Source organism: Oncorhynchus keta, chromosome 32 (genome assembly GCF_023373465.1).
Source record: "Oncorhynchus keta strain PuntledgeMale-10-30-2019 chromosome 32, Oket_V2, whole genome shotgun sequence".
In the NCBI taxonomy this organism is placed as follows: domain Eukaryota; kingdom Metazoa; phylum Chordata; class Actinopteri; order Salmoniformes; family Salmonidae; genus Oncorhynchus; species Oncorhynchus keta.
In genome coordinates, this window is record NC_068452.1 from 7280523 (window position 1) to 7306393 (window position 25871).

The window sequence follows — 25871 nt, forward strand, 5'->3', positions numbered from 1 at the left end:
TACAGAGTGTGTGTTCATGTGTGCGTACTTGTGTGTGTGACGCTATCTCTGAGTCAGGTCAGTTGAGGTGTGTTTATGTAAGCATGTGACTGTGCTTACAGAAAGAAGCCTTTGGCACATCATGCTAGCTGAGTGAGCGAGTGTCTCTCTCTCTGATAATGAGGTAGATCAGGCAGAGGGTGTTGTGTATCTGACTGCACCCCTGTCCTCTCCATATCCCTTTGGTAGGTCATGCGGCTTTGTAGGCTTGTGTGTGTGCTTCTGTAACCACATCACCTGACCACCATATTCCCTCAGGCAGGTCAGGCAGTGTGGAAAATGAGTGTGTATACATTAGTTATGTGACTGTGTGTGTGTTAGTGTATATGTTTGTATGCCCGGTATGTCGGGTTTGTTGATGTTGTGCGTCTCACCGTATCCCTCGGGCAGGTCCGGCGGGGTGTGGAGGTGGGTCCTGCTCATGTAGTTCCTGTGTCTCTGGGAGCGGACACGTCTCTCCTGGACCCGCGCGTCACTGCCACTGCTGGGCAGCACACCGATGGCCGCCCCGTTGGGTGTCATGACCGGAGTGTTCTCATCCACCACGCAGCTGAGGGGCCGCCCGGAGGGGCTGGAGTACTCAGACGCCGGCCTGGAAAGGAAGGGGGGACAAAGGTTGAGACAATATCTTAGAAAGTGTGCACATTTGACGGGGTATTGGTGTGTGTGTGTGTGTGTGTGTGTGTGTGTGTGTGTGTGATGGCGTCAGACTGGGTATGTCCCTCTGCCTGTGTGTGTCTTAGTGGCAGTCTAGTCCATGAGAGTGGCAGGAAAGCAACTGATAAGATGACTGGTCAAAGGGAGGAAGAAAAGGAGAGGCGACGAGAGGGAGACGAGAGAGAGCGAGCCCCGTCCCCGTCGTCCCCGTCCACTGCCCCAGACCACTTTGTCTGGCCTTCCAGGGCCACGGATGCCTTGGTTATCTCCTTGGACAAACCCCCCGCCTTAACCCCTGCCTCACCCACCTCCTCTCCCCTAACCCAATCCCACAGCACACTACTCCCCAGCCAGCTTAAAGAAAAATAGGAAGGCCAGCTCCAGAGGGGTCATTTATTTGTTTGCTTACTTCCTTTATCGGCTCCACTGATACAGGGACCATATAAGGAAGGCGACAGTTGTTCCAGGAGAAAAGGTGGGCCAGGCCAAACCTGGCTGGCCCCATTTATGGGACTGAGCCTTTCAGGAAATTGATAGGAACTCACTCATTAGGCTGCCCGGTAACTGGTTTGTTTCCCTTTTCCAATAGTGCATGGACGGCAAGGCACAATATACTACTAGACAAGCTTGATTTGCACGGGGAGGTTGTAGTTGTGGCATATAAGCAACTGTTTCCCTTTTAAAGGGCAACGTAAGGAAGAAATACTAATAAACAGGCCAGAGGTGAAGAGGGAGGTTGATGATATGTTGTATAAGAATGTCTGGACTGTTTCCGTAAATTACAGATTATGGATCTGATCTTTGGTACTCAGTGTGTGAACAAACAGTCTGCTGGATGTTGGCAGCCCTCCAGAGTCAGTAGCTTCCAAGGGAAGCTTCTATCCGGCGCAAAGGTGTGTGTGTGTGTTGACGTACCGGGTGGGCCTCTCCCATTGCGTGGTGCGTGTGATGTGGTTAAGGTACTGGATCCGACCAGAGGCTGTTCTCCGCTCCTCCCAGCTGATACAGACGCACACACAGGAAGACAGACACAGTGAGCAACAGACCAAGGAACAAGTATTTCCATATGCATTAGAATGTTTTTTTATCCAACCAGATTCAATATGCCCCAATCCAACCAGATTCAGATCAACCTTCAAGCTAAACCTTATACAATACAAAAATAACTCTCTACATAAGAAAACGATCTAATAGCTGATTCATGCTTGATCCGGCAATGCGATCCGGAGGCTCCGCATGAAGGGTGTGACGCAATTACAGAGCCTCCGGAGGCTTGCAGAATCCAAATCGAGCCCCTCAAATTTTCTAACAACGCAGAGCGTTCCATATAACTTTGACATGACTGTTTGATGGATAGGTGCGAGCAGGATGTCCTGTCTAAACACAAACCCACTTCGTTGACAACAGTACTGCTCAACAGCTCTGCTACACGAAATGACATAAGTATGAATGCCCTGACTTAAAATGCTGTACGTTCGATGCAGACGCTGGATTGGCCACGCAGAGCCTCTCTCATTGGATACACGGCAAACTGGAACATAATGTAGCTTTAGTCAAAAGAAACATCCGGAGGCCTTACCCGTCAGGTAAATCATTATCAAACAGACGGCTGCAGTCCACCACGGGGCCTCCTGTGCCGATACGGTCTCTGGACTGTAGACTCACTGGAGACAACAGCAGCAGTTAGTTAGACCAATATCATGCAATGCTGTATAAGGCCATGAGAATGAGATTATCCTAACCGTGACCTGACCAAGGGAAACTATCGACCCTAGTTGAACTGGGACTCAGAGTTCTTCCTGGTCAAGTCACAGTCTGGAAAAGATCTCCAACACTACAAGCAGTGGGTGGTGAGGTAAACCCAGAGTACTGAGACACCGGATCCAGAGAGCCTCGTCTGTGTTGTGCAAACAAACTCCGTGGAAACCTATGAGGTCAAAGGTGGTTTTACTTAGAAACAAGACGACGAGCTACTCAGACAGACATGGCTTTCCTTTCAGACAGTCCGATGATGGTGACAAAACATCCACCAGACCTGCGGTTGTGTCAGACAGAACCACACGTCTGCAAACTCGGACCAAAGTGTGTTTTTGTGTGTGTGCGTGCTTGCTTCTGTGGGCGTGCGGAGTTGTGTGTGTGTTTGTGTGTGTACTTGTGTGCGGTCCACAGCACTGCACAGATCTACTAACCAACGATCTGGCCTCTCACTGTGTCATTGTCATTGGGGCCCAGCTTGTTCAGGTCCAGTCTCTGATCTGTGGATTTAGAAGAGAACAATATCCATGAGCAAAGAATAACTTATCAAAGCTTTATTTTTCCCCCAAGGGAATTTATAAAGCTTAAAGGAATTATATCTGTCTGGCCTTAGTATTGAGTAAGGACAAGACAAACACTGCTATTACAATACCGTTATGTCATCACCACAAGAGGAACACAATACTACCCTGCATCCCAATGCGGGCTTGCCTCTGAAGCTAAGCAGGGTTGGTCCCTGGATGGGAGACCAGATGCTGCTGGAAGTGGTGTTGGAGGGACAGTAGGAAGCACTCTTTCCTCTGGTCTCAAAAAAGAAAAAGATCCCAGTGCTGCCCCGTGTAGGGTGCCATCTTTCGGAGGGATGCTAAAACGGGTGTCCTGACTCTCTGTGGTCACTAAAAATCCCATGGCACTTATCGTAAGAGTAGGGTTGTTAACCCCGGTGTCCTGGCTAAATTCCCAATCTGGCCCTCATACCATCATGGTCACCTAATGATCCCCAGCTTCCAATTGGCTCATTCATCCCGCCTCCTCTACCATGTAACTATTCCCCAGGCCATTGCTGTAAATCAGAATGGGTTCTCAGTCAACTTACCTGATAAAATAAGTGTCAAAACAAATATACCCTCATACAACATACCAGTTTGCCTTCAAAACAAGAAGTGAAGAAAACTAATACCTTGGACAACAAGAGAAATATTAAATGAAGACAGAGTCAGAAAACGACATCAAATCTGCCTATGAACAAGACCGTCGGCTAATGGAAGGAGGCCTACACTAGTAAAGGGATTTCCATTTCACAGTGCAGGTTAAGACCTGATCCCAAATCAGCCATAGCTGATCTCCCTCTACTCATCCTAAAACATCCTAGACATATATGTCAGGACCTATTAGCTAACTCTTTGGTCTGGGGGAGCAGAAAGTGAGGGGGGGTGTAGTGAGACTATCCGCTCCCCGGTGTCTTCCTGACAGACAGCACTGAGGATCTGTTCCGGATACGTGTCCAGACTAAACAGGGACGGCCTAGGGGTTACAAGGTTGGAATAGTAAGCAGCTTTCAGGAGAAAAAAAAAAAGAGAAAAGAAGAGAGACGAAGTGAAACTGGATCCTGGCCCTGCAAACATCTGAGGTGCGGGGGGTGGGGTAGGCTCAGACGAAAGGAAAGAGCGGGGGAATACAAAGGGTACGGGAACCAAAACGACCACAAAGACAGGACACTGTCTACACAACATACGTAGGCTTAATTACCAGTGTATCAACAGTATACGTCTCTCTGTATACAAGTCTTGCCACCCAGACAGTGCATAGACGATAAAGTGACTGATCCACGTATATATTCTATACATTACTGTCCACCATCACAGACGCACCAAAACCAATTTAAATAAACTATGGGACAAAAAGACAACAAAAAAAAGGACAGAATCCAGAGACCTGTAACTAGGACAAAGGGCTCAGAGGTTTGTGTCAGTGTGCGTGTGTGATCCTACATTCATTTACAGGAAGTTGTAGAGCTGTACCGGGCCAGACTGTTAGGAAATGGCGCGGCAGCAGAAGAAGAGGCCCCTAGAGAATGTGGTGTCTGGACCACAGACAGGCGGGGGGGGGGGGCTTGCGACAGCCTGTCTCCCTTGTTGTCCACATCAGCAGCATCTACCCATACTGACTGGCTTCAGTGCCACACTGTCTGACTGACAATTTCTAGAGGACTCTCATTGTCACAGCCAGTTATGGCTCCAATTCGAAAACACTTAGGGAGAAAACCGCTGAGTGGTATAGATAGATATACATATATACTAAAGACGGAGGGTGAGGAAGGTAGGGAAGTTAGATGTACAGATATTGCCTATGCTATGATGTAGGCCTATACTGTAAGTGGAGCCAGCTTGTTTAACAGCCTAGCTAGCATCTTTAACTGTTATAGCTTGGCCGAAAAGAGAAATGCTCTATACCTACGGTTGTTCACTGCTAATGCTATCAGTCGGGATGGGACCCAGTCTGAAAGCAGCAGCTAACAGCTAACAAGCCAGGTTAAACAGAGGAAAGCGACTTTCCAGTAAATACTCATAATGAAGCAGTCACTGCAAGAGTAGAAAAGGGAGACGGCACGTCTACTTCACATACAGTTAAGTCTGTGTCTGAAGAGACAGCAGGACGTGTGTGTGTGTGTGTTTCCCTTCACGCTACAGAGGTGGAAACCCCGGGGAGTGTGTTTGAGCTGGCAGCGCCAGGCGTGGGCGAGACTCCCAACTCCCAGGAGCCCCCTATCCCGCTCTCGATGGCGTCCGTCTCACCAGGCCAGGCAGCGCCAACATGCTCCGGGCCCTAGCCAGCCAGACTGGCACCTGATACCCAGAGAGGGAGCGAGCAGAGCGGGGCAGCGACAGTGCCAGCCCTCCCAGATGGTCGTCAATCAATAGGGTTTAATGGCAGGTGCGTGTGTGTGTGTAATAGGGCCTTCTAGGTAGTGGGGCAGGACAGAAGCCTGTCTTGTCTTTGATGTGGTCTATAAATCAAATCATGCGTTGCGTACTAGGAGTGGAATAATGATGAATAGAGGGGGGAATGTGTGTCTGGGTTTGAGTAATCGTTGGGAGTTTTTTTTGTGCTGTCTCACACCATACTGAGACCACCTCCAGACACACACACACTGACTTTTGCTCAAAAAGTGCACGGGCAAAAATAAATGATTGCTCTAATACATGCTTGAACGCGCACACACACACACTTACAGCCGGTGTCTTTGAGGCGGTTGATGGCGTTGGAGAGAAGGCGTACACAGCCCAGGAAGCCGGCCCCCTGCTTCTTGTGAATCTTCTTGTGGTTCCACACACTGATGGTGATGGAGTCAGACTTCCCAATGTACCTGTGGTGTGCAAAAGAGCAGAAAAGTAAATAAAAACAATATGGGGATGAGGTAGGTAGATTGGGTGGGCTATTTACAGATGGGCTATGTACAGCTGCAGCGATCGGTTAGCTGCTCAGATAGCTGATGTTTAAAGTAAGTGAGGGAAATATAAGTCTCCAGCTTCGGGGATTTTTGCAATTCGTTCCAGTCATTGGCAGCAGAGAACTGGAAGGGAGAGACGTACATGTCATACACACCGAAGAGGATGACCTACTAAAGAAACAAGTGTGTACACAACGTCACATCACAGAATGTACGGATGGGGTTCTGAGGTCTAAGTGACTCTGATTACAGTGTGCTAACTGTCCACGATGATGAAGCTGCTTGTCTGGCTAGAAGGTCAGCCTAGTCATCATGAATCAGACAGGAGAACCCTTAGTCTCCCCTCGCTCTCCTGCACCACAGTCCCCCAGACAGACAGCACTTACAGTAACACACACACACACACACACACCGACTGGTCTAATTACAGCTTTCCCAACTCAGCCCTCTTCCATGGGTACATATATATCACGAAGAGAAAGATTTCCAGGAGAAGGGTTTCCCAGAGCGCACGTAGAAAATGCACATGGCCCATACTGTTATAGGGACAGGGAAGAGGTCGTCTAGTCAGTTTTCACATCTGCTCACCTCACAGTGTCTCCTTTTGTCAAAAGACAAGCCTGCTCAAATATCTGATACTAATATCACTGGCAACTGATGTCTGTGGACATAATAAATGCTTCCATAGAGGCGTATGTCTTTTTGCATTGTTCCGTCTTTAAAGGGAGTGACGGACAGAAATGAAATAAAACTTTAATCTAAGCTGGGTTTTTTTTTCTCATATTAAAAGCCTTGCATTGTGGTTTGAAATTTCCGCCTGCTGTCTGATCTAGATCCGGATAAAGGCTTCAAACTTAGCCAAGTTACTCCACCTCTACACTGTGGTGGTAATGTATGGGCCAACAACATGATTTGGAGTGTGTGTGTGTTGCAAACCGAGGCTGCGTTTAAGGGGAAATGAGAAAGCAGACCAGACAGTGACCTAGCGTCTGAGGCTTTGAAAATGAGGACAGGTAAACACAATTTCCTCAGTCAAAATGACTTGAGGAAGACACACGTGTACACACACACAGTCATAAACACACGTTCACACACAGGTGCGTGCACACACGCATCTGTGGAACCATGTGCAGTCTGGCTTTGCAGGTAGAGCCGGTGATTAGAACAGTGCTTACCGCAGCAAATTAAGGAGGAGAAAAAAACCACAGAGAGAGAGAGCGAGAGAGAGACCCAAACCCACTTGTCCGTGCATATGGCTAAGTATAGCTATATGATCACACCACAGTATGAGGTAAGTATTACTTTTTGAGCCTCAGTCTAGCTAGTCTGAAGAGATTTTCATTGTAAGTGTCACAGATCTAGGATCAGTTTACTCTACCTTACCTCAACCATTAGGATGGAACACTCAACACTGGCCTTAGATCAGTTTATAGGCTGATGACGCAACAAGTTAGCCAATTTACTGGTTTGTGACTAATGGTGACTGGTGAGCTGGGGTGGCACAATGGGAGACATCTAGTAATGCCAGTGGGTGCCCAGTCATGCCGGTCTGACAGCTCAGACTGGGTTAAAAGTAATGAGGCTAGATATAGACATCTAGACTAATCAACGGCCCAGACAGACTGGCAGACGACACGGTCACACTTCCTCCCTTGACGGCTGGCGAGACCAACTCTGCCTTCTGGGATATGACAGCACGGCCGGCCACCTGCTCTGGGTTTCCTGGGCCAAGAGGGACGAGTGATTAGGGAACCAGGGAGGAGTCTGGTGAGGAGGATAGCGTGGTTGGTGCAGTGAGAGAAGGAGTGGGAATGGGTTTTCACCAATCAAGGCCTCTGAAAACGCAACCGTCTGTCATATCAATTGGCTTTCTCTATAGAAATATGAGATACCACCTACTGTATAAAACTGATCAAGGGCTCTAACATACCGTATGAAGCTAAAATGGGTCACGTCTACACCCAGATTGGTTCCTACAGAGGGCAGCGAGAGCGCTTACGGGCCTTGTGCTCTAAAACAACCCCTTCACTATTCATGACGTCTCTAGCTTGCCTAAGGGATATACAGTGCATTAGCATCACATTAGCATCCCATTGGGAGCCACATGACCTGGCGCTCTAATGCAGCCTGCCCTGCTGCAGGCGCTGACGCAGCGAATATGAAAACAGAGCGGGGCAGAATGTATGCTCCTCAAGCTCCAAACACTGTCTGAACTTATACATGTTTTGACTGCTCTCTCTTTTCGGGTTTAATGGCCTCTGTCTGCAAACGTATAGCTACATAAGTTACGCAATAATTGCAAACTCACCGACTGTATTCGTGAAACCTGCACCGACAATGCTCAGGCTGAGTTTTCCAGTACACAAGCACTAGTGGTTGTATGTCACACACTCCTTGACTGTGTCCTATTTCTTGAAAGTGTACACTCATACCCTCTACCCAATGCATTTCAAACAAAAGGCATTGGATTGGTGTATTTCGTACACCAGTACAGTCCCTTCCATGAATATGCACATGCAGGGCGAATGATGAATGTATTCTGCTGTAACGGTCTGTAGTCCAGAGGGGGGGTAGACTACACTACAGTAGCAGACCCACAGAGAGTGGGCTGCTGGGTTGCCTGTGTGCTGAGCACTTAGCTTGGCCTGGTGTGGAAGAGGGAGGTGTGGAGAGCAGTGGCAACCTGCCAGCCAACAGGCTGAGGCTGAAGGCTCCATCTGTGGCTGTGCTTCTTGGCATGTCAGCCATTTCCTGTGACAGAGCCCTGGGGTCACTGGCAGGGGAGACTCCCTCGGGACCAGTGGAGAGGAGAGCGTTTGAAGACAAGCATGGGGTGGGTGGGTGGGGGAAACAGGTGTGTAAGCACACACACAAGCATGCAAACAAAGCGAGAGACATCTACATGTGCGCGCAAAGCTAGCAAATAGGTCTTCCCGCTGCAGTGCCCAACTTAATGACATTTTTCATTGTCTTTCTTGGGGACCTAATTGATGATGTAACCCACATTCCCTGTATTATTCAATCTGTGCATAGTGTTTTGGTGCCAAGACACCCACATCTCTGCATAGTTTCCCAATGCTTTTTGTAACACACTCCCGTCTCTCCCCATGTCTAGCTTTCTCTCCTCTTCTCCCGCCCTCTACATCCCTCTCTTCCCCCTCCTGTAACTCACTGCCAGTAGGTCCTTTGGGTCCTGTGGCGATTATTCCCAAGAAGAGCACGTAAAGCTTGCTGCTCAACATTCACAACACATGGCTCATTTCATTCGGACAGTCCCAATGGTTAGACTAGAGTTGCGTCAAATGGCACCCTCTTCACTATATTGTGCACTACTTGGTCAAAAGTAGTGCACTACATAGGAAATAGGGTGCCATTTCGGACTAGCCTTAGAGTGAGCGTGCAGCAGCCCAGTCAAAAGGCCTCAAATGGTTTATGGTGGGTGTTCCTGCACATTAGCACGGGAAGGGAGGGTAACCTGCTGCATTCCTCGCACGCTTATCATAGCAGCGCATGGAGATCGGAGACGCCACAGCTTAGTCAATGAAACCAGAACAGTGTGACAATGTTGAAAACCATAGACAACAAGAATGTGCTAACAAATGTCTGTGGTTCTTTGTCATCCATAGGAAGTGGCTTCTTCAGGAGTTGACAGCGAGTTTCACCAAATCCAGACCCTAGTCCCTTACTTTCTTAGTCTCACACACCAGACGTTCTCCCTGGGGACGAGGTGATGCTTCTACTGCGTACTAGGCATTATTGTAGATCAGAAAGGATAAATTGCCGAGGCAAACTGGAACTAAAAAGACATGGTGAAATAAGGGTTTATTGGTCTAAGGTGGTCCCCCAGTCTAGAGACTTCCCTGCTGACTTACAGGTCGTAATGTTGGTTCCACTTGGGGTCCAGCGTGTTCCTTACGGTGTCTGTGGAGTGGCATTGCCCCGAGCCGTCCACCACCACTTTGGCAAAGGGGTCAGGCAGCCCTGTGGAGGAGGAGCCAAAATGGAGGATTGTATTCACAACTGTGGATGGCATAGAAACAATGGAGTCAATGGAACTACATTCACAGTATGGTTCATTTATCTAGCATGGAAAATAAATGTTTATATGAAATGGAGATTTTATGTTGCCACTGGAGACAAAATGGAGGATGTATGCCTGAATGAGTTGAGGTAACTGTATTCACAAGCTGATGGCATTGAAACAAATGACTATCATCAGACATAGATAAATTCACATAATAATATTAATTAACATGAAGATATGTTCTAGCTGAAATTGGATACAAACATGAGCTGGCGCACACCCAGAGAAAAGTATTTTAAGTAGAGGTGCTGACTAACAGTGAATAAACTATAAGCTATAAAGATGGAGCCGCACAACTCTATATATAAACTCCCAGTAAGTTGGGTAAAATCAACACTTCGGCACTGCTGTGCCTTCTTCAGGGTGATGCCGAAACGTTGGTGATTGAACCCAATAAATTACTTGGAGTTTTTATATATATATAAATATGAGAGAGAGAGAGAGAGACACAGAGAGACTATTTTTTATAGCTCATAGCTGAAATTGGAGCCAAAATGGAGGATATGTATGTGCGCGTCAAAATGATAGCTGTTGAATTTGAATACAGTTCAATAGAAACTGAGTCATAAGGTGGCATACAAAACATTCATTGTCAATGGACCTTTATTTCACTTATTCATTTAGATTATATATAGCAAATATTGTGTGTAGTTGTCGTTGAGCAAGCAGCTCAGAAGCATGTCGTTCCACGGCAGCGCGCACACACACACACACACACACACACACACACACACACACACCTCGCAATGAACAAGCCCTAATGTCTATTTGCATATAGATTTTGATTGTTCAACATCAGCTTTAAAATTCCTCAATTTTGTGGCTCCAAGACCCTAAACCGCTCCCCTTCCGTCATCTCCGACTCTGGCATCGAGAGCGAGCCCAGCTCCATGGCCTGACCCCTGGACGTTTATCGGACGGGAGGAGGACGCCCTCTGGAGGAGAGCCTGGTACTGCAGCGCCTGGCGAGGAGACACTCGGCCCACCACTGATGAGGTGCTGAATAACAGCAGGAATGGGGAAGGGTGCGGGCCGGCCCAGTCATGACAAGAAGGGATCCAGCTTTTGTCAAATTAACATAAAAAGTTTAATTGTTTTGTATTTTAGCTAACCTTAACTCTTTCCTAACCTTAACCTAATTATCCTAACCTGCTACAAAAAGCTGGATCGTTTGTAGTCATGAACGGCCGGCCCTGGTGTTCATAGACAGCCATATTTTGTTAGTTATTAGGCTTACTTAAAATGTTCATGCCTAGGCTGAATTAAATTAGAAAGACTAGATTGTATTTGAAAACAGCTGTGTTTTGCTATTTATTAATTAAAAGTGTTCATACAAATAGCCTATAGGTCAGGTCATTCGCAAATTGTATTATATGAATATGATATTTTGAATTTGTGTTTTGCTATGTAGGAGACTTGTTTTTCTACACTAAATATTTAAATATTTTTTAAATTATATTTTTTGATGATTTATAGCAGGGATGAATACACAACGGGTAATGTTTTGCTTTTCAATAAAAACCTGTCATGTTGGTATAAGAACATTGTTCTACTTTATTACAACTTTTACAGGCCCTTTCCAATCTGTTAAGATGAATGACAATAATCCAAATGTGATTTTGAGCACCGTGGGTAGACACCCTAACGGAGTTACGCATCCAATGCATACGGATGTCCGGGAAATTAAAAATGTTACACGTCACGTTGTTCGGCGCCAAATTGTCCTAACGGAAACTTGGTACGCACACACACTGACTGTGCTCCACAGTTACTATAGTTAGGAGTGTGTGTGTGTGTGTGTGTGTGCCTCCAGGCAATGATACCTCCCACAGGTCAAACTTGTTGAGTCACATTCACCCCAATGCAATACTGGCAGAGGAAGCAGGGACTTCCCTCTGCAGGTGTGTGTGTGTTTGTGTGTGTCATTTACAGGAAACTGTGCCTTAAAGCCCACAGTAATCCAATACACGGTCTCAAGGGAGATGTGCAACTGTATAGCCTAAAGAATGCTCCAATTCAGTTTTTTAAAAATCAAAACCACACACTATGATATTTAGCCTTTGAAGGGGACGTGCCTGTGCTTTGTGTCCCATCAGAGGTATTTTTTTGTGGTGAGTATCTCCGTCTCACCATTATATAAAACTACACCAGACCCTCTGGCATAAAGCCAATGTGAAGATAACTGAAGTTCCTGTCTCTTACTTAACGACCGGTAGTCTTTCACAGTCTGCCTAATGACTGAGTAACATTAAAACTATATTCAAATGGCTCATCCGTGTTGGTCATAACAGCATACGTCAGGCATTACTAGCTCATCACCGATGCTCTTCCACCTCACTGGATAGCATTGGGGACAAGCGATGTGCATCATGTGTTCTATCTGTATTCGTCAGCCAATACTGCAGGCAGATTGAGCTCCTATGGGACTCCATCTACAGAAGGCTTCAAAGCCAGCCAGCCAGCTAGCTGACAATCCCATCCCAATGCACGGGGCGGGGGGGCAGGACAGAAATAGCACTGATGCAAAAAAAAAAAAAAAATGGGTTACTACTCACGGAAGAAGTCTTTCTTTGACAAGTTCTTCGCACACAGCACTGGAAGGGAAGAGAAGAAGAAACGTTAGATGAGTAAAATGATCGGTGTGCTACAACGGAAGAGCAATATTAGTGAATTCTCAATACAACACAAAGCAGCTTGTGGTGGGGGGAGAAACCCTATGAGCTTACATATTAAATAAAACAACCAAAAGCACAAGAGACAGCATGTGGGTCAAATAGGGGCACTGTTAGACCTATATGAGAAGGCAAAGTCCAGTTTAGGCCTACACAAATAGTCTAAGCTACAGTCCATTTCAATCCTTCACTCCAGGTATTTGAAGTCCGACAGATATTATGAAATGAGAACCAACTTCAGGTTGGAATCTGATCCCCGCCAGTGCCTTGGATTCCTGCTCAGAATCCCAGTCCCCTTTTGCGATAACCTCACTTTTGGGTGGTGCTCCCTCAAAACATTTAACAGCTCAATTATTGGAGGATTTCTGGCTTGGCTCTAGTTAGTCGTCTTCATGGTTGCCCTGGGTAACCCCTGTTGTCTGTCAGTCTGTCCGCCCATTACGGGCTAGCCGAGAGAGTGGTTAGAGAGGCTTCCCTTGTAAAATATTGAGCAGACAAGCATTCTTTCCAATACGGAGTGAGTCCCTGAGGTAAGCATCACAGCCAAGAGCCAACACACAATGGCTTCCAGAAGAGAAGAAAAGATGAGTTGCAGGAGCACTATGTCGAGCTCTCTCTCGCTCACGTACACAGTTCTCTCTACCATCTCAGTAAATCTCTCTCCTGGTGTAATGGGGTCCAGGTGAGCCAAATTGGGCCAGAGTTATGGAATGTCTTCCTAGGACTGCCAAGTTCTTTTAGGTAGCAATAGAACTCAGTAGGGTTGGGCGGTATACCGTGTATACCGTATACTGGGGTATTTGGAAAAAGCCACAGAATGTTTTCCAATACCGTTGAAACAATTTCTTTTAAGTTTTTCAATACGTTTTAAAATGTGTAGCTACATAAGTAAAATACCTGCAGTCAAATTGTGCAATATGTTAGGAGATAAAGAACATTACCTTATTCATTTCACTTGTCACATTATGAAGCTTACAGGTGGTCCCCAGTCCACATGGTGTTTGTTTACAAGCACACAATGACAAGAGACCGGAGCCTTGTGAGTCATTCACTGTTCTGCAACATGCGCCAGGTGTGCCAGCTAGATATCTTAGAACTATTAAGTTAACTGTCTAATATATGTGCCAAATGCTCTGCGGTTGTTCATTTGGTTTGCTAATTTGGTAGCTAGTTAGCCAAGTGGTTAGCTTCTTCAGAGCTAACAACAGAAGAGAAGAATACCTTTGTGGATCAAGAGTCTTGCTGGGAAATATTTGTTTTGTGCTTGCAGCAAACTGTGAGTAGCATTTTGGAGTTACTTGTAATAGTACAGTTTCTGACCTAAACAAAATATTGGCAATGCACTCATTAGCATTTTCTATGGGATTTTACATTTACTTGTTAGCTTTGATAACCTTTGGATTACAGAGTATCAGTGGGGTTTGAAAACAGCACCCCTTGTGTTCCGTGTGAATATTACAGAATCCCAGTATGAAGGTATGACAATCTGGATACACACACACACACTACACTTAGTTCTATCCACCCCATCCCCACCCAGCAGACAGATAACAGGCCCCAGCCAGGCCCCTACACATTAGCCAGAGGAGTGGACAGCCATTCCAAGGAGATGTTTCTGGACCCTGGGAGGTACCCAGTTGGCCGGTCTCGTCAAGACCACTGGTGCTGATTGAGGGACATTAGGGGTGGAACAGTAGAGCAATGGAGGGGGGGAAGGGATTGATGAGGGAAGGCTGTAGCAGCCCCAGTGTTGTCTAGGAGTCTGACCTCCATGACGACATAACTCACCGCGAGCCTGGATGAGTCTGGGCCAAAGTCTGACCCAGACAGATAGATGGATGACCCTGGAGAATGTGAGGATACAAAACAGAGGAGGGGAGAAGAGAGGAGACGAGGGGTGTCTGGGTCTCCTTCCATCATAGAACTGCTGTGTCGCAGTGTCTTGGCTACTCTCCTATGCCCGCAAAGTGACAGGTGAAATGTAACAGTCGACCCGACAGAGATGAGGTGCGAGATGGTACTTTATTAATCCCAAAAGGGAAATTACAGTCATGGTATCCAACATGTCTGGTATCCAACACCACAAAAACCTATGACTAGACTACACACGTACAAAATTTGCCAACTTAAATTAGCGTAACTACAATGCTCCCCATACTGACAAGTGACAGGAAAGGTACTTTCCCTTGCAGGCGCTGGGAGGACACAGACTGGGGGGGGGGTATCCTTTACACAGCCGCGTGGTCCCTGGGAATGCACTACTCTCAAAGCCCACCTCATTACTCAAAGCTGGAGTATGCACTCACTCAATGTCTGCAGTGTCTGTCACGACACACACATTTCAACGCCCCACAGACTCAACGGTCATTATTTATGCAGGGTGAGGAGTAGGGAGCAGGTGATGGGGCACTTTCCATTCCCATACCGCAACATACACGCACACACGAACACTCTGAGACACGCACGAGCCAGAGACAGGATCCTGAGAGAGACTTATAGCCATAACACAGACTTGCCTGCATTCTCTTAGGTACTGTACACTATCTTTCAAATGTCTGCCAGTTTCATATACAGGCTGTCATGGAGGAAGAGTGCTATAAAATGTATGGCAGACACACACAAGTTCTGGATGAGGTCAGAAAGTTGGTGGTTTGTGTGATTCTGTCTGTTTTGGGAAAGAGGGAAAGGAATAGCAGGGTGGGTAGTGGAACGAGCCAGTCTCACCATGGAGTTATGTATGGAGGCTGGGGAGAAGCACACTAAGCACCGACAGAGTCATGATACTGCCAGGAAAAACCAGTCTGTCACACACACACACACTGTCACGCTTACCAGGCCCCAACAGACAGGCTGCCGGGCCAGACAACACACATGCACACGTCACGGAGACAACGTGAAAATTGATTACACACAAGAATGTCAAAGGAGGACAAGACAGCCACCAAAATACTAGGAGAATTACACAGTGAAGCACAAAGCAAGGAAGTTACGGCTCAAATCGCGCCGTTTAATCCGGAGACCAGGACAGCGACCAAAATTACACAGCCAATCAAACAGAATCACAACATCATGACACAGACAATCACGACACAAACCAAATGACACCGTGACGACGACCAATCAGCTCGTCAGGGGAAATTACACTGTTAGAGCCGACAGTTTGGCTATGAGCCAAGAACACAAGATAGACTAAACTGATCCTGCAGGGACCAAATGGACATGTCGTCAGGATGAAATGAGGAGAAAACGAGCATCATAAGAGGTCGGAGTCTTGGCTAAAGCAAGTGTAGGCTTATATACTGAAAATTGATTTGTGATTCTAAACGCTAGCAACATGCTGTCAAAAGCTGATTCTAAGGAACACAAAATCCCACGAATTTCACAGTCAAATTGCTAAAAAAATACAATTTAAATATCTTAGCCTGAGTGAATTCATCAGTCATTGTAAGGTTCGTGACAGGCTGGATGGCCAGATCCTTAGGGTGCCCCTAACCACTGATACAGGATAAGATATTTGTTAATTCCCGTAATGTTAAGGTTAGGATTATGACCTGGTTACGGTTAGGATTATGACCTGGTTAAGGTTAGGATTATGACCTGGTAAAGGTTAGGATTATGACCTGGTTAAGGTTAGGATTATGACCTGGTTAAGGTTAGGATTACTCTGAGTTAAATCTCAGTGGGACATGTCACAGTGACCTCCAGGGGAGGTCATAACCCATGGAGATGGGAATCGGGAGGTAGTAACCCATGGAGACTTGACCAACCCATGGACACTTGACCAACCCATGGAGACTTGACCAACCCATAGAGACTTGACCAACCCATAGAGACTTGACCAACCCTAAGCCCTTCCATTCAGCACACCGTAGTAAAGTCGGTACCAGTAGATCTCATGTTACCCTAATGCTAATGGAGAAAAGCGGATTACCTGCACCCTGCTCCAATGTCTGACCATGCTAAAATAAAAGCCTCTTTCACCAATCACCACATCATTGACCTCCCAGATGCACTGTTACCGGGCAGAATTGGCCACGAAGCTTCCAATGAATGGAGGCACTCACAGGATGAGGGGGATTTTATGTGAGAAGTCGAGTGAAAGAAAACGCCAAAATTCAAAAATGTCTCTGATGTGAGCGGCTTCTCATCAAATATGGATACCATTTCAATTCTAAATGGGAGCCAGCAGACGCCATTCTTGTCTAGAATATTAATTCAGATGAATGCTGAAGTTCAGCCTTCAAAGAGGCCTGTATATCTTCAAGGCGTAAACACCAAGTTTAGTTTTTGTGGCACCCTGCCGAGTTGACACCCTATGAGGGCCCAAGGTGTGTACTTCCATGCCTCTGAAAGCAACCGTGCATGCCAACGGGATATCTTGAATGTGTAAGTGTGTGTCTACACACACCTCTTATAAAAGTGTGAAGGCCTACATAACATATGGCACTACGGACCACCCTCATGAGAGCCGTGCTGTGAGGGACTTCAAGCCTCAAACTCCATTTGACCTCTCTGGGTGAAGCTACACTCAGACAGAATACGTATCTCTAACATGCAAAGATATTATGGAAGCGTCTAGCTAGGAGGGGAAGTAGCCCTAACACTGTTTAAAACCAACTCCCCAGACAGCTGTCTGTTGAGTCTCCTTCACACCAACATGCTGCATTATTAATAAACTGGTGAACTTTTCACCCCCGAAAATAAGTCATCCCCAATTCCTCAGTTCAGATGAACTTTTCAACCCGGGATGGGTTACGTTTTCTGGGAAGCAATATCAGCGATTGACTTCATAGGAAACACTTTTGGATAATGAGTGGGGATACAGAATTAAATCACGTGATTGGGGCTGGGAAATATCAAGATGACAACCTTCCAGTACAGTAGCCTACAGGCCTATTGCCTAATACTTTCAATTTTATTTTAAGAAATTAAATCAACATTATTTCAATTCAGCATTAGGTAGGCAGAATAGGCTGCAGCTTCCATGGGTTAAAGCAGTGTTTCCCAAACTCAGTTCTCGTTTTGGTTTTTGCCCTAGCACTACACAGCCGACTCAAATCAAAGCTTGACGATTAGTTGATTATTTGAATCAGCTGTGTAGTGCTAGGGCAAAAAATTAGCAACCCTTGGGGTCCCTTGGACCGAGTTTGGGAAACTGAGGTGACCACTTCTCAGCCCAGCCTGAGGACCAAGCGTTCTCGGATGTTGACATGGTAAACAAGGGTCAGTGGAGCCTCTTGTAAACACAGAACCTGCTGACAGCCCATGTCAAACTAGCAGGAATCCTCTTTAAGCCTTTTCTGAAGGGGATACCCTAAATATCAGGATTTCCCCAACCCTCTCCTTCACATTTTTGTTTTAACCCTAGAAACTGTCACACTCCATTCAATTAGTCAACTTATCAAGCCTTTGACTAATTAAACCAGGTGTGCCATTTTAGGGTTAAAAAAACATTTGAAAGGTCTGGGAGGGCCCCAAGGAGAGGGTTGGGAAACCCTGCTGTAGATGGTCACTCCTAAAACGTGATTTATGCTTGATCCGGAAATGCAGCGCGGAGGCTCCGGAGGCCATATCGAGCTCTGTCGGTCGATGCCGTGCGCCTCCCAAATTTTGCAACAATGTGGAGGGCTCCGTATTGATATGATTGGTTGACAGTAGTTTGGGGCAGTACCTCCTGTATAAACACAAACTCACTTCCTTTGCAACATCCTTCACAACAAACATGTAGAACTTTGACAAAAGGCTATCAGAACACGTTCGCAAATATAAAACATCTTTAGGACACCTCGTGTAGGGATTGTTTGAACTCTTGGAAAGAGGTAAATGGGGAGAAATGCGGTAAAGAAGTCAATGGAATGCAAACCGTGGAGGATAGGACGCCAAATTGACGCACATTCAACAAATATGATCTAACAAAGTGGATATCTGTCAAATCTGTCATGATTGATGTATTTTAACAGAACCACAATGTGGTTACTAAAGTCGGATTTGGATATATTTGTCTGTTTTCGATGAAAAATATCTATATAAAGTTGTCCCCTCCCTGTAAGGTTTAGACTGCTATATGCTAACTCCCGTTCGTAAAAGCTGGTAGCATAGCTAGCATACAGAAATCGGTGGTGGTAGTCATTTTTAACTAATGCAGTGTGAAATACACAAAAAAATAGCCTAAATGCAGGCTAATTTTGCTTGGGGGCAATGAAGAGATTCAGAATCTTTCCCTCACTCATTTCCATGGCATTTCCAATGTTTTGGTCGAGTTCCATTGACAGTGTGTGTTACCGCATCTATGGAAACGGATGCTTGCCACAAGAAGAGGAGGCAGTTGCGGGACAAGCTCGTGAAGCAAAAATATATATATGAAGGGTTGAAGTGGAGATGCAGGTGGGAAAATGGTACCACCTTTTTACTTCACACTATATTGGCTGAGCTATGTCAAGCACTGGGAAACCGACTCCAACGTCTTAGAAGTAGTAAGGTCTAGGCTGGCTACCGAGATTAGTCCTGAATCACTACAAGTGGTGCAGACCAAATGTGTTGGATGCGTATGACACACTCCGCTCTGCTCAAAGAATCTCAATAAGTATGAATGCTCTGACTTCTGCGGAGGCTGCATCACTGTAAATGCTGTACGGCCACTGCAGATGCCGGACCATAAATCGTCTTTCAGTCTTTACTGCTCCTGTGTGTGCTTAAATGTATCTAATCCCTTTCTGCACTTTTGGCCTAAATAGGTACTATTAGCTAAGATCATGTATCATATCCTTACAAGAACTTGGCCTACGAATGGATGAATAAATCATGGCCTAAAGAAAAATATTGCACATGCTACATGTTCAAGAGTCCCAAACCATATGTTCAACCACCATAACGTTTGCACATGTTTGACTAGGCCTACCTCCTAGCCAAACCAGTAAAGGTCAACAACTTTATCTTCCAACTGAGGGTGACGAGGCAAGAGACGGTGGCCACTCAATGGACTGTCCAGACACTGAGTCATCACCATCCACCACAGAGGTCAACTCAGAGCTCCTCTCCCCTCCATTGTGTCTCCCTTAGGAGTTATACCTGAGGGCCACGTCACTGTGGACATTTACCCCTCATCCAGGGCTAAGGGTCATTATAGAGCCAGGAGGTTTTCCGGAATGTCCTGAACACAAAAATATGACTAAATAAATAAATAAAAATGTCCCTCTGGCAGAAACAGGACAGAAATTCTGTCTCTTTGCTGACAGTGTACCTCACTGTTAGCTTTGTGAAGTCGAGTGGGGACCATATGTTGCAATAAGCCTACTAAAAAAAATATATAAAAAAAAAACACATCCACACTGCACAATGGAAATGTTCAAATAGCCTTGCAGGACATCTGTGTTGTTCAACATGATGAAATCGGGATAAGTGAGTCCAATGAGGGGACTAACTACAATCACCCCAGGCCTCTTAAAATCATGATTACGGTATGATGAAACCATACCGGGCTAAACCACCCTGAGCCAAAGGTTTGTGGCTGCCTGGTAGGTAGCTGGTGGAGATTGCGTGACTGGGCAAGTCTCCCACAGTCAACTAGGCCATTTTCAGGTCCGTTTGTTCACGTTAGAATACAATTGCTGGCGGACTGAGAAGGAATTGCAGTGATTGTAGGCGAAAGGGCCGATCAGCCTCCAAAGATGCCTTATTGTTGGAAGAGCAATGCTTAGATAGTAGAGCCTCAAACCAAAGCTTATTGTATTGAAGTAACTTCATCCCTGCAGTCAGCATTCTTAAATCCCATCATCCGATTCAGGAGGTTATTTTTATGCCGAATGCATGCTTTCTAAATTATTCATGCTAACAAAACTCTGCTTGTAGGCAATTTTCTTACCTATTTAACAAGGAAAGTCAGTTAAGAACAAATTCTTATTTACAATGACGGCCTAGGAACAGTGGGTTAACTGCCTTGTTCAGAGAAAGAACGACAGATTTTTACCTTGTCAGCTCGGGGATTCGATCTAGCAACCTTTCGGTTACTGGTCCAATGCTCTAACCACTAGGCTACCTGCCCCCCCCCCCCAAAAAAAAATAGATCATTGACAGGTATTAATTTCAGTCCAGTTCAAGTAGGCCTATTGGCTTTGCCATTTTACATTCTCTAACTCTAGGTGTGACTAGACACTGCCAAACGTAATCCCATACAGTGTCTGTCCACAGAGGGCTGACATTGAGCGAAAATGGCACCATATTGACATAGTCTGCATCTTGATGGACAAGTAGAACGTGTTTTAGTGAAGGTTTTAGAGGATTGTCTTTTCAAACTACCAAAGAAAAGGATATTGTTTAAGAAAGACTGTCAACTTAGTTTTTCAATTTCAATTATACAAAATTCTTGCAACCAATAAAATGTTCTATATATGGGGGATACAACCATTCCAGCTTTGCAGATTTTGCTGCGAAGAGACAATGATTAGATCATTTGTTTTGGTACTGTACATATCTAGCTAGTTTTTGGTCGCAGGTTCAGGAATGGCTGAAAGAAATTGCCAATTTATCTGGAGCTAACACTGCAAATAGCACTGCTGGGTGATTAGAAAAGTCATAGTCAACCGATCAATAAAACTCTTAGTAAAAATGTGACCGTAAAAAATATACGTATAGAACTTTTGTGAAACAGCAGTTGGAAAATCTACAGTAAGTTTGGACACACCTACTCATTCAAGGGTATTTATTTTTACTATTTTGTACATTGTAGAAAAATAGTAAAGACATCAAAACTATGAAATACACAAATGGCATCATGCAGTAACCCAACAAGTGTTAAACAAAATCAACATATATTTTATATTTGAGATTATTCAAAATAGTCACCCTTTGCCTTGATGAGAGCTTTGCACACTCATGGCATTCTCTCAACCAGCTTCATGAGGTAGTCACCTGGAATGCATTTCAATTAACAGGTGGGCCTGGTTAAAAGTTATTTTGTGGAATTTCTTTCCTTCGTTAATATGGACTTGGTATTTTACCAAATAGGGCTTTCTTCTGTATACCACCCCTCGTTGTCACAACATCTGATTGGCTCAAATGCATTGAAGGACAGAAATTCACACACACACAAAAATGGATTGGAGATGATGCAGAGGCTTACATTGAAGAAGCCACAATCTGCATTATTAAAGCTGATCTACCCACAAAATAAAAAAATCTAAGGGGGGGATTAAATACTGTCAACACAACATTGTTTCCCACATGAATCGCAAACTTGCATTTCCGTCCCTCAGTTCTCTATACTGCCATTTATAGAAGCTAGTGTGCGAATTTATGTCGGTAGTAAATTAGCGCGGTCAATACACTACGGCTAAGAAGTCTTCTACTTTGGAGCGCGGATTTAGAGATTTTATAGCATGAAACATTGCAGCAATATGAATAGCCTATAAGCTAGGCTAAGTACAGTAAGATGCAGCCTAGCCAAACTTAAAAGGCAAAAGTAACAAATCAATTTACATTAGAATATTATTTTATATAAAGAGTTTTCTTGGAGACAGACGGTTGCAGTGCAACCAGATGCTGCAGGCCCGCAGAACAAACAAAATGGTTCAATGCAGAGGTCAACCAATTATGAGTTTTCAACGCTGATACCGATTATTGGAGGACCCCCCCCCACAAAAAAAGCTGATACCGATTAATCGGAAGATTTTTTTTTTTAGCTTATTATTACAATTACAACAACACTGAATGAACACTTGTTTTAACTTAATATAATACATCAATAAAATCAATTTAGCCTCAAATAAATACTGAAACATGTTCAATTTGGTTTAAATAATGCAAAAACAAAGTGTTGGAGAAGTAAAAGTGCAATATGTGCCATGTAAAAAAGCTAAAGTTTGAGTTCCTTGCTCAGAACATTAGAACATATGAAAGCTGGTGGTTCCTTTTACCATGAGACTTCAATATTCCAAGGTAAGAGGTTTTAGGTTGTAGTTAATATAGGAATTATAGGACTATTTCTCTCTATACCATTTGTATTTCATATACCTTTGACATGGATGTTCTTATAGGCACTTTAGTATTGCCAGTGTACCAGTATAGCTTCCGTCCCTCTCCTCGCCCCCACCTGGGCTCGAACCAGGAACACATTGACAACAGCCACCCTCGAAGCATCGTTACCTATCGCTCCACAAAAGCCGCGGAACAACTACTCCCAAGTCTTTTTTTTACGAGATACGTTTAATGCTAGCTAGCAACTTACCTTGGCTTCTTGCTGCCCTCGCGTAACAGGTAGTCAACCTGTCACGCAGACTCCTTGTGGAGTGCAATATAAGGCAGGTGGTTAGAGCGTTGGACTAGTAACCGGAAGGTTGCAAAAACAAATCCCCGAGCTGACAAGGTAAAAATCTGTCGTTCTGCCCCTGAACAAGGCAGTTAACCCACCGTTCCTAGGCCGTCATTGAAAATAAGAATGTGTACTTAACTGACTTGCCTAGTCAAATAAAGGTGTTTAAAAATATATATATATATATAAACACATTTAAAAATAAATAAATAAATATCTATTTGTTTTTTTGTTGTGTTTTTTTTAAAAATAAATAAATACATAAAAAAAAAAACATTTAAAAAATAATAAATAAATAAAAAAATAGGCCAATCGGCGCCCAAAAATACCGATTGTTATGAAAACTTGAAATCGGCCCAAATTAAAAAAAATCGGCCATTCCGATTAAATCGGTCGACCTCTAGTTTACTGTCCTCAGAGTCAGAGACCCAGCTCCCCCCTGCAAGCAGGAACCAACCTACAGTAATACCCAGAGGAGGAAGAGATTAAAATGTAACACAGAGTGCATGAGATTTGCATTTTATGGCATGATTTTATGGCGTTACGCTAAAAAACACACTGCTCACTGAGGTGTCAAGTTAGTCATATCTAAGGCATAAAATGCCTTGAAAAAGTATTCACACCCCTTGACTTTCCACATACAGCCCAAATTTAAAATGTATTAAAATTGAGATTTGTCGTCACTGGCCTACACACAATGCCAGTGGAATGATGTTTTAATGAAAAATGAAAAGCTGAAATTAACCCCTTTGTTATGGCAAGCCTAAATACATTCAGTATGAAAAATGTGTCACAAGTCATATAATAAGTTGCATGGATTCACTGTGTGCAATAAGTGTTTAACATGATTTTTAAATGACTACCTCATCTCTGTACCCAATACATACAGATAATATGAGGTCCCTCAATCGAGCAGTGAATTTCAAACAGATTCAACCTAAGACCAAGGAGGTTTTCCAATATATCGCAAAGGGCACCTACGGGTACTGTAGATGGGTAAAAATAAATGTAAAAGCAGACACTGAATCTCCCTTTGAGTATGATGAAGTTATTAATTACACTTTGGATGGTGTATCAATACACCAAGTCACAACAAATATACAGGCGTCCTTCCTAACTCAGTTGCGGGAGAGGAAGGAAACACCTCAGGGATTTCACCATGAGGACTGTGGTGACTTTAAAACAGTTAGAGTTCAATGGCTGTAATAGTTTTCTCCTTCGGATGGATCAACAACATTGTAGTTACTCCACAATACTAACCTAATTGGACAGAATGAAAAGGAAGCCTGCACAGAATAAAAATAATCCAAAACATGCATCCTGTTTGCAACAAGGCACTAAAGTAAGACTGCAAAAAAAGTGGAAAAGAGGCCTGCCGAGTGTTGCAGTGGTCTAAGGCACTGCATCACAGTTCTAGCTGTGCCACTAGAGATTCTGGGTTTGAGTCCAGGCTCTGTCGTAGCCGGCCACGACCGGGATACCCATTGGGCGGTGCACAATTGGCCGGGTTAGGGGAGGGTTTGGCCAGCAGGGATGTCCATGTCCCATCGCACACTAGATGAGACCAGACTAACTACCAACTGGATACCACGAAATTGGGGCGAAAACAAAAAAATAAGCTGTTCACTTTTTGTCCTGAATACAAGTGTTGTTTGGGGCAAATCCAATACATAACACATTACTGACTAACACACTCCATATTTTCAAGCATAGTGGTGGCTGCATCATGATATGGGCATGCTTGTAGTCGTTAAGGACTGGGGAGTTTTTCAGGAGAAAACGAAACGGAATGGAGCTAAGCACGGGTCAAATCCTAGAGGAAAACCTGGTTCAGTCTGCTTTCCACCAGACACTTGGATGAATGCACCTTTCAGCAGAACAATATCCTACAACACAAGGCCAAATTTACACTGGAGTTGCTTACCAAGTGGACAGCGAATGTTCCTGAGTGACCAAGTGACAGTTTTTACTTAAATCTACTTGAAAGTCTATGGCACTAGCAATGATGAAAAAAACAATAACAGAGCTTGAAGAATTCTGAATAGAAAAATGAGTAAATCTTTCCACACCTGGATTGTGCAACGCTCTTAGAGACTTAACCAGAAAGACTCACAGCTGTAATCAATGGCAAAGGCACTTCGGCAAAGTACTGAATCAGGGTTGTGAATACTTATGTAAATGAGATATTTCTGAATTTATTTTTCAATCATTTGCACACATTTCTAAAAACATGTTTTCATTTTGTCATTATGAGGTATTGTGTGTAGATTTAATAAATTCAGGCTGTAACAACATAACGTGGAATAAGTCAAGGTGTATGAATACTTTCTGAAGGCACTGTATGTGAAATATTTACAGCCATCTATGCAGTCAGACATTACCCTGTCAACTCAACTGTATGTTAGCCTAATGAGACAGCAGAACACTGATCCAGCGTTAGTTCAGCAATTGACCTCCAATGGATTGGGATAGGATAAGCTGAATGTTCTAGACATTCAGTCTGGAGACCTTTGGTGACACGGTCATAGTCTTTTACACTGGTCAAAGTGGGCTGGGATGGAAAACTACTGAGAAGGGGGAAGGACGGGCTGCTTTTGAGGAAGCGGGGGTGTGTGAAAACAAGGGAGAAAAGAGTCAATGGATAGATTCCCAGCTAGTTTAGGTCATAAGTCAAAAGGAGTGTATGTATGCAGCTGCCGAGAGAGAGACGCACCTCACCCACCTCCCTGCAATGGGATCTGTGTTATGACCCAAGCCATGCTTTCGAACAAGACTCATCTCCCAACACACCACCCACGTTGCAAACCTCATTACCGGCAGGGCCTGTAGACGCCCATCAGTCACCTCTGTCCTGTTTGGACTCCTGTTTCAGCCCCACACTGTCTCATTCACAGCATTGTTCCAGTA

General features: G+C 44.7%; 1 protein-coding gene across 6 annotated transcripts in view; it reads right to left on the bottom strand.

Moving 5' to 3' along the window:
• Positions 1–25871, bottom strand: part of LOC118365719 (E3 ubiquitin-protein ligase SMURF2-like) — a 107613-nt gene that overhangs the window by 28014 nt on the left and 53728 nt on the right. For 3 of the 6 annotated variants that reach the window (XM_052490612.1, XM_052490613.1, XM_052490611.1), the window contains exons 2-8: positions 12542–12580; positions 9775–9883; positions 5685–5818; positions 2886–2951; positions 2276–2360; positions 1612–1695; positions 414–631 (exon numbers count right to left, since the gene is read on the bottom strand). In XM_052490612.1, coding sequence (XP_052346572.1) covers positions 414–631; positions 1612–1695; positions 2276–2360; positions 2886–2951; positions 5685–5818; positions 9775–9883; positions 12542–12580 — 735 coding nt within the window. Of the gene's footprint in view, positions 1–413; positions 632–1611; positions 1696–2275; positions 2361–2885; positions 2952–5684; positions 5819–9774; positions 9923–12541; positions 12581–25871 lie in introns of all 6 variants that reach the window. The other 3 variants (XM_052490610.1, XM_052490609.1, XM_052490608.1) reach the window with 1 other exon arrangement.